The sequence below is a fragment of the Solanum dulcamara genome, chromosome 8 (genome assembly GCF_947179165.1).
Source record: "Solanum dulcamara chromosome 8, daSolDulc1.2, whole genome shotgun sequence".
NCBI classification, from domain to species: Eukaryota; Viridiplantae; Streptophyta; class Magnoliopsida; order Solanales; family Solanaceae; genus Solanum; species Solanum dulcamara.
This window is the reverse complement of record NC_077244.1, coordinates 65,892,077-65,902,512: the sequence shown is the minus strand read 5'-3', so window position 1 is coordinate 65,902,512 and position 10,436 is coordinate 65,892,077. Positions and strand designations below refer to the sequence as shown.

Sequence of the window (10,436 nt, the reverse complement as noted above, 5' to 3'; positions counted from 1 at the left end):
GCTTGGCCAAACAATTTTATTTTTATTGTTAAAAAAACTTAGCCAAACAAGTTATTGATCAAACATGTTATAATTAGTAAGTTAGTTTTTTTTTTTTTTTGTTTTAAAATTTATAATTTCGGGCACTAGTAATCAAAACTTTTCAAGGAATCCTTGGATTCGCTGATGGTTGTGAATTACTAATTTTTTTTCCAGTCTTTTCAATCTTGATTTCATAGGAGCAATCAAATTATAAGCACTACTTTCGATATTAATTCAAAAGAAGACACTTTCATATATATATATATAAAGCTGAATAATTAGTTATATGCATTTTTTACATGTCAATTCACATAAAATTTATATTATATCACGTAAAACATACATGTCTATTCAGATACCAAGTTAAAAAGAATATATATATATATATTATATATCTATACTTTTCATTAGCCATGTGATGTGTATAAAATAGTGGGGTCCCACTTTCACGCGTTTGATGATATAGTGTAGTGGGACCCAATTCTAAATTCACGAACTTGTTTTGACTCAATTTTGTCCCGCAGGACTTTTAGTCGACGGGCCTACAGCATAACGGATTTTTTAAACATTATTTTTGGATTTTTATTTGATATTCGATATATGCATTAAAATTATAATTAATTTATATTTATGCTGTTTAAGGCCTCATTTAAGTGGGAAGCATTCTCTATAAAGGATTATTCTATACTCAAAATTTAAATTCAAAACTTTTAATTATAGAAGAAATAATTCAATTCATTACGTCTCATTCTTTGGTAGTAACATAATGGATTTGATGATTAGCTGGAGTAAACCAAAAGTCCAAATTCACTATTATCTGTTTGAGATATACTTTCTTGTGCAACTAGCGTTCACTTGGAATTGATTCCAGATGATCATTCATCTTATTAGGGGCGGAGCCATCTATGGCTTAGGGGTTCATCTGAATCTCGTTTGTCGTAAAATTATATTATTTATATATATATATATATATATATATATATATATATATATTAGATGTCGAATCTCATTCGACAAGTTCATGTGTCTATTTTTTAAAATTTTAAACCTACTAAATCAAAATTCTGCCTCTGCCTAATAGTTATTACCTCTAGGGGTGACGATTGTGCGAGTTGGGTTAAATTTAAGCGGATCATAATGGGTCAAGACAACAAACGAATCAACACCCAATTCAACACAAATTTGCTTGGGTCGGTTGGATGATGAGTTATAGAATGGGTCAAGATCCAACCCAATTTATTTTATTTGTTCTTTTACAGGATTCTGGTACCTAATAATTTTTTTCCTTTATTATGACTATATATAACATATCATATTTTTTAAAAAAACTTTTTAAAAGTATTTTGATAAGATTTCTCTGGAGTCAATTTGAGTTATATATCAATCCAATATTTAATGGGTTGAAAGGGGTTGAGCTAATAAATGAACTTAAACGGATTGAGTTAGTTGGACAGGTTGAGTTTGATTTTGCCACCCCTAATTATTTCACAAAGTTACTTTTTTGGTAAAAAGATTTGGAATTAAAAAAAAAAATAATAACAATCTGAAATAATAATTATTAGTTGAGTAACTATCTCAAACGTGAAGTTAGATTTACACTTATAAGAGAATGAAGAAACATGTCGATCATTTTATGGAGGCTGATACAACTTTTAAATTTTCATAAGGTTTGAAAAATTTTGAAGTTCAAAACTTAATCGTTAATATACATTTAACAAGGATTGTTCACATATATAAGTGAAAAATGATGTGTTAAAATCAAACCCATATTTAAAACTATAGGTCTACCCCTGTCCCTTTTGGCTCAAAGTTAAAATAATAATAATAATGGAAGTGAATCAAAGGAATGAGGTTAGGGACACAATCAGACAAAGTATCATTTACATGTTTGATGTAAGATTCTTTTAAGTTTAATTATCCAAAAATTAAATTGATGTCATACAAATTAGGACACCACAGATAGAGATGCCTAAGGTTGATATAAGCCTAGCCCATGTAGGACAAACACTAAGCATGTTGTGTCCCTAGGACCAAAACATATTTAAAAGAATCATTAAACTAATTAACAACTACACATGTATGTACTAACAAGTTACAAATAGTGGGGCATAGCATGTAGAGTACTAATATGAAATTTATCTGAATTCAATACTTAATATAACGTATTAATTTATATGTAAAAATTTGAAAAATTATAATGTAAAATAATATAAATTTATAACTCTAAATATAAAATGAATTCTTTAAAAATTAAATTCATAAAATTTAAATTTTGAATTTCCTTCTCACCATGCTATCCCAATGGCATGCAATTGCAAACTATGAGACATTACACATTAATTTGTGTCTTTCTTCCTGTACCCTAGCATATGACCATTTTTTTCCAATTTCAGGAACCCAAGGATGGGAGCAATGTGCTTTTGGATTTAAATTAATCAAGTCCAAACAAAGACCTTTATTACTTGCCACATGCATTGATGTAACCCCCACATTCAAATTTACCAAACTAATTTATAAAATAATTATTAAATTGAACTCACATAATGTACATAAGGCATATTTGGGAATTTTGAATGAAAAATATTCAAAAATATATAAGGCATTTGAAAATTACGTTATATAGCTAAATATACGATATTATACAATATTATATCTGGAGAAAATTATTATATATAATATATCAATCAGCTGCTTGTATAAAATGTATAATAGTAAATAAATAATGTTTATATACAAATGTGAATTAAATTGTGTGTTTATACGTAAAATAAAAACTATGTAGCATAGATATTTTTAAAAATAGACATAGAACATAATTCTTCTGAATCCATGAGCGCCATGGGTGCAAATTACTCTAGATGACAAGAAATTTAGAGAAACTATATATATATAGACTGCCCTGCACATTTTAAGGAACCTAATTGGATGTAAATTGAGTGATTTGATTGTGTAAAATATTTGGTGATTTGTGTGTCTCAAGTCAATCAATAAGATTATTTACGAGAAAAATAAATTTATTAAAAAGTATTTTTAAGAAAACCTTGAACCTCCTTCTTTAATATTAGTTATTTTAAAAAATGGTATTTAGGCCTTTTAAATTATTGCTATTTATTCTTTACTTTAAGATATTCTAATAATTAGTTATTTGTTTCAATTCTCGTGCGGCTTAGGAGTTAAGAGTCCCGCCACATATAGATTTAGGAGGTTTTTTTAGGTTACGACTATTACTTTTTGTTTTAGGAGTCTTTTCATATATTTCAATATATAATATTATAAAAATAAATTAAATATTAATTTGAGGAAAAAGGTGAAAAAATTATTTTGTCCAAATAAGAGACTTTTAATGAAGTGCAAAAAAATTCAAACAACATTATTAAGGACCTTCACACTTTTAATATAATACCAATTTAGTGTATGTGCTTTGCACGTGTGTTTTTGGCTACATACATGCTTGGTTCGTCCGATTTTTCGATAAAAAAATTTAACTGAAAAAAAAAAGAAAAATTATCAAAAGTGAAGAATCATTGTCAATTGTTAATCATGTGTACAATTCATATATAATCTTTAAAGCTATTAATTAAAAGGAATAAAGAAAGACAAAAAGAATGATAATGTTGAATGCAAAAAGGCGATTTGAATTAAAATCAAAATACAAAGAAAAAGTAGAAATAGAAAAAATCTATGTTTCTTGTAAAGTTTGATCCAAAATACTACTTAAATAGAATTGTAGAAATTCTTTTTTATTTAAAGTCAAATTCATTTTATATAAGGTAAAATTCTAATTGATTTAGAAGTGTTAAGTATTATGAAAATAATTAAATAATTTTAAAAAAAATAGTGAAAAGATAATTTTGTCTAAAGCAAAACTTTTTAATGAAGGACAAAAAATTCAATCAACATTATTAAGGACCTTTGTACTTTTAGTATAGTATAGATGTTAGATCATGAGGAAAAGAAAAATAATTTTAAACCTTCGTGCTTTTATATTTTTCTTAAAGAAATTAACATATTATCATTTTTGAAAGTTTGTTTCAAAACAAATAGGAGATTTTGCGAATAGATGTGTCAGGATGTTTTAATTATTAATTTTTCTACTATTTATTACCATATATTTTTCTTTCATCATATCTTTCAGGACTCCTTAATATTTAAAATATATTTTAGGATTTCTTAATTTTAAATATTATGAAAATAATTTTTAAAAAATAGCGAAAAAACGATTTTGTCTAAAGCGAAACCTTTTAATGAAGGGCAAACGGTTCAATCAACATTATTAAGGACCTTCGTGCTTTTAGTATATTATAAATAGACAGATAAATAATTTAATTTTAAACTTTTTATTTTAGTGAAGAAATATATGCAATTTGTACTATAATATAGATGGAAAGAGTTAAACACAAAATGTTTATCTTACAACTTTATTTTCAGTCAAACTCTTAACATTTTGATGCAATTGTGAATCATGGCCTAACACATTGATCTCTACGAAGCACATCGTCCTATCTGAACTAATCATTACATTGAAGTATAAATAGCATGGTTAATTATAACATAATGTGTGCTAGGCTGCTAGCCGTTAAAAGATCATAACTAAGATAAATAGTTTGGACTAAATGTCTAATAATATATAGTTAACCCCACTTGATTTCTGAACGAATCCCTTCCACCATATTGCATTTGTAATTATATGTCTGTGTTAATCTACCTACTTTTTTTCTTTTTCTTTTTGAAATTTTCGAAAATCCCCGTTTGCTATTTTTCGAGTGCACACGAGCAAGTTTGTTTCTATGCAATAGTTCGCAAATCATACAGAAAATGCAATCACATTAGGCTGCGATGAGTTTGATTGAGAAGGCATTGGCGGGGAAATCAATCCTTAACTTTCCTTATACGATATTACCTGTTGCACCAATTCAATCACCTTTACGGGTTACTCTTATCTATCTTACTCTATCCATGCTAAAACCAAAAAGAATCATTTGCTCAAACTGCTGTGTACTGACTTATGTTTAAGGGTTAATAATCCATATAGATAATTGATCTCATAATAGTAAACAAGATTTGGTTAAATAATCCAATCTAATTAATTATGATGTTCTAAGGTCTTTATTCTGTGTGTCTTGTCCTTACCTTGGACTCACTAATAATATCCCATATAAGTTGCAAAATAATAATCATGATGTCCCTTAATTATTTTCCCTCTAATATATTTTAATTTCATTTTGCAATCATAGGTTAATTAAGATTGAGATTATTGTGGAATAAAAAGTATTACAATAATCATGGGGACTGAATCTGGTCACACTTTTGGAAAACTCAAATTGTTGCTACGCACATTATAATTCATTAATCAATCATGTCAATGAATGAGAGCCTTGACGTAATCAGTAAAGTTGATGTCTTGTGACAAAAAAACCACAAATTCAAACGGTAGAAATAACCTTATACATATATGCAAAATAAGATTACGTACATTAGACCCTTAAGATCTGATCCGATCGCACGTATTGGAATCTCAGTGCACCGGATTGTCAGTTTTAATCAATCATATCATTTCCAATTAGCCAACTGGTAACTACTAATGATAAAAAATAACCTTTGTAGGGTCCTTTTTCTTAATTTGGTTGCCAGACAAGAAAAGCCTGGATGGGAAAAATAGCAATTTGACTGTACGTTTTTCTCAATAATAAATCCCAACTACATAAACCCCTCATATCTTCACACAAACTAAATCTCCTTGCTCAACCAATTATTTTTTTTATCTCATTCAGGCATCATTTCAACAAACACCTTTTGCAAACAGAAAAAAAAGCTTCAATTAACTACATTGTGACATTGTCAATACTATGGCTAGGGCACAACAAAGATATAGAGGAGTTCGACAGAGACATTGGGGTTCTTGGGTCTCCGAAATTCGCCATCCTTTACTGTAAGTCAGATTCTCCATTTTTAACTCAATATATACGCTACTAAGATATAGTATGTCACACTGATCACACTTATTGTTTTCGACTTTAACTTTATAAATATAGTATGTGTCAAATTAACCCCAATTTGTTATAACAATAAGTGGAAACAGTGACAGGTTAGAGGCGGACCCATAAACTTCAAATGCTGAATATCTGTCTCTGTATTAGTGACAATAAGGTTGTCTACCTTATCACTTAAATGACTAGTTATATGTAGTTATCTTTTAGGTGAGTTGGTGACTTTCATTTACACAGTAAATATTGTATGTGAATTGAAATCATTCGGATCCTCCTTAGCTCTGTTTCAAAGTTATTGAATTTAGATAACATAAGTACTAAATGGTCTCTGTTTTGCTTGCAGGAAGACAAGAATTTGGTTAGGCACATTTGAGACAGCGGAAAATGCAGCAAGAGCATATGATGAAGCAGCAAGGCTTATGTGTGGTCCAAGAGCTAGAACCAATTTCCCATACAACCCAAACATGCCACAAACATCTTCATCTAAGCTTCTCTCAACTACTTTAACAGCCAAGTTACACAAATGCTACATGGCTTCACTTCAAATGACCAAAACTTCACCACAAGAACACAAAATAGCAAAAAATGCACCCAATGTTCAAGAAAGTGTTATTAATTCCTATGAAATGAAACAACAAATGTTGGTACCAAATTCATCAGTCCCATTGACACATTATCATGAGGAAAAAACAGCCAACTTGGGAGTAATTAGGAAAGTTGAAGATCAAGTACTGGAGGGCATACCACAATTTGCCAAGCCACTTGAAGATGATCACATTGAACAAATGATTGAAGAATTGTTGGATTATGGGTCCATTGAGCTTTGCTCTAATGTTCCTTCTCACTAAATTCCAGTTAGCTTCTACATTTGGTCGGTACAAGTACCAGATAACTCTTTACTGATGTTCTTTCTCAGTAATTGTCTCCTCTTGGGACCTACATAGTTCTGCACTAGAAAGCTACTCATTTTGCTAATTTAACCCCATTTATATAGCCATTTCCAACTTGTTTGGGACCGAGTCATAGTAATTGTTGTACTAAGTCTTTTAAGTAGTCTCCCTCTGTCTAAAATCTATGTATCATTAGTAGGTCTAGGCATTTCCTCTCTTTGGTTCCTAGAGTTGTTGCTTTAAGAGAACCTTCTACTAGTAAAATTCCAGTATAATATAATCTTTTTTCCTCACATAATTTGTCTTCTTTTTGTTTACGTGGCTACATACTTATAGCGATCAAAGAGCATATTTATCATGTGTTATTTATTATCGATAGTTGAAAAATGTAATTGTATGGACCTTTGCTTCGAGAATAATAGTATTAGCACTTTTGCAACCTGCCTTTCTGTGCTTCGAGCTCTTGCCTCCATTATTTGATAAGTTCAATAGTCTCTTGATGTATAGCATTTTTTATGTTATTCCAAATCAAAAGGTAAATATTACTGGTACAAATTTCAATAAATAAATAAATTATTGCCCAAATAAAAAGCAAGCACAAAAACTAGGGGAAAAGAAAAGAAGAAAAAGGCCTATTTCTTGAATCTTGAACCGTCAATCACGGACAAGTAACGTAAGGGCATGCACATGGAAGAAAGACTTTTTTCTCTCTAATAATTTAACGAATAAGCCATCAAATAAAAACCGCGTTATTTAGTTCACTCAATTTTTTATTTTTTATTTTTGTTAAGCACCATGCACAACTTGCAAGCAGTAAATGTTGAATATTTGGTTTAATTTGTATAACAGTGTTGGTAGGATTTATTTGTTGGGTTTAATTGATAATTTTAATGGGAAATCGAGGGGAAAAAAAGTAGAAGAAAAAATGATATGTTCTCTCTTGCTTTATGAAATAAACTTTGACCTCACATAGGTGGTGGAAAGAAAAAGTCTCTTACTTAAAATTAGAAGCACGCTCGCTCGGTTTGGCTTCGGCTACGGCTTTGAATTTGGTCAATTGATATGATTGATTGATAAAAATCCTGACCCGCGACCCGTTTCTTTCCCGGATTAATTTAAAAATATTTTCCTCCGTTTTTCCAACGAATTTTTTGAAAGGTTGCAATCTTGTCCGAAAAGTTGCAAACATTTTTCCAACATGTGTCTTTTCTTAAAAGGTGCAAACAGTCTATATATATCTGTTAATCTTGAGAATGTTCCATACGAAATTTGCGGTACCTCTATTTTGGTGAGTAAATCGTTCTATCCTGGAAGGAAAAATTCCAAAAACCTCAGGTACGTTGAGGGGAATAATTTTCTTAAGGACACACTGTGCATTCAGTGGGCTCGATTTTGTTCTTAGATTAATTTTTCAGATTCTGTATTTTATTATTTTCAATAGTTATTGTTACTGTTTTAATATTTACAATACAGTTTAATAACATTATTTGCTTTGATCTTTTTTTTTTTTGATGATAACATAGCACTGATTGGTTGCTTCATTGTGTCATCATTTGGTCAAATGCTAAAGAGTTTAAATTTGCTGGGTTAATCAAGTATACAATCTTGAGTGGAATGAGGATCTATCGAAAATAATATTTTTATGATTTTCCTTATTTTGTATACAAATTAGTCGAGTATCTATGTGTTTTATCATTGATGATGCTTAAAAGCAGCATAAAGGAAATTAAAAAAATGGAGAAATATCAAATTTTAATTTCGGAAATGGTCCATACTTGCTTTTTATTGAAATTTTGTGTCTTGATTTGCCCTTATCATTATTAAAATAAGCTAGATTTACCATCATTAGCTAAAACTAGAATTTTCAATATGTGGACCTTCTTTATAAGAGAAAGAGATTAAATTTTCCTTTGAAGTATGTGAAATATTCACATTCCCACAACGGTACCACCACAACAATCTTTTCCAACACACTGCAACCTTCAGTTGTCAAATCTCTATTTCCCAAATTCAAATGAACTATTCTTAAGCCTCAAATCAACTTATATAGAGCTCAAACAATGATTAGTTGCACCGTTTCACCACAACGTTGAATTCCCACAATTTTTGAAACGTTATAGATACAATTTTGTTATCAATCTTTCTAAAATTACAAATATCAAGATCAAAGCTCCACAATTACTTCCTAACGATAAAACAAACCCAAGTATGCAGAATTCAACTTTATATCATTTGCTGTTTACACAAATGGAAAGTTCAAATCAAGCAACATATTACAAATTAGTGGAGGATTGTTAAGTAGTTTGTATATGTGGGAATCCCAGGCTAAAAGCCACCTTTATGCCCATATGAGGCCAAGCCCACTTGGACTTGGGCGCGGATCGAATCTTTAATTAAATTAAAGATTTTATTTTTGTTATTCATTTTAAACAATTTGTTTATTTAACATTTGAATTAATATTTAAATTTGAATTAAAAAGAAAATATTGTGTCTGTTTTGGAAACGAGCGATTCTTCTGAAAGGTCTTTTTAACAAACTGTATTTATGAATTCCTTGTTGTAGTGTAATTTGATTGTATATAAGTTTTAGGCTTTGTTGTATCCTGATAGAGCGTTGCTTGTAATTCCACAAAGTAATACAGACAATAACGCGTGAAAGATTTTGAAAGATAGTAATCTTTCACGCCTCAAAGCTTTAGAATTTTTCTATATTTCTTCTAACATTGGCAACACTATTGAGATGGTCAAGATGGCATTATCGTGATTTTCTAATAGGGGTAAAATGATTAAAGGTGAAAGTACAAAGATACAAATATGTGAGAGTTCGTTATAGTAGGGTGTTTGTGTGTGATTTTTTGGTCGTTCATATAATTCTACTAAAACAACACTGCTTTTAGCTTCGAACTTTGTCGCTCGCCTGTCGCTATTTTGCTTGTACCTAATAGAAATCTGTAATTTTTCTATTTAGCTACAAAATTTGTCCGTGCTAAATTCAATTCTTTTTAGTAGGTTGGGTGCCATGAGAACAAGAACTTATGGTAGAGCAATAGTAATCTTCAAGTGTTGTTTTCTGAAGGGAACAGAATCAATGAAATTCGTAGAATCGATTGTTTATGATGGTGATTAATTTAGAGAGATGGAGAAATAGTGAATGAGGAAGTGGTGGTCAAATTTGGATTATTTCGTTCAAGGTAAATCTGGCTATTTTATATAATTTAATGGCAAATTTAGTCATTTTTTCTAATAAAAAAGGCTCACGTATAGAAAAATAGTGAATAAAATGTATATTTATAACTATTAGATGAGCATAAATTTAGATCATTTTTCAAGTGTTTGTAACAAATTTTAAAGTGATAGATAATAAATTATAATCATAATTAAAATATGATAATTTTATTGATAAATATTGTGGGTATAAATCTATTTATCCTTGATTCTTCTCTAGTCTTAGATTTTTTCGTGATTGGAGGGTTGTTAGCGACGTATTTCTCAAACTAGGATGTTTTGGACTTGATCTCCATGAAAGGATTTATAGATC

General features: G+C 29.7%; 1 protein-coding gene across 1 annotated transcript; it reads left to right on the top strand.

Annotated features, from left to right (window-relative positions):
- Positions 1-5,690: 5,690 nt before the first annotated feature.
- LOC129899679 (ethylene-responsive transcription factor ERF003-like) lies at positions 5,691-7,250 on the top strand. The gene is made up of 2 exons (XM_055974702.1): positions 5,691-5,950; positions 6,352-7,250. The coding sequence occupies exons 1-2, from the start codon at positions 5,868-5,870 to the stop codon at positions 6,854-6,856; spliced, it is 588 nt and encodes a 195-aa protein (XP_055830677.1). The 5' UTR covers positions 5,691-5,867; the 3' UTR covers positions 6,857-7,250.
- The last annotated feature ends 3,186 nt before the right edge of the window (positions 7,251-10,436 follow it).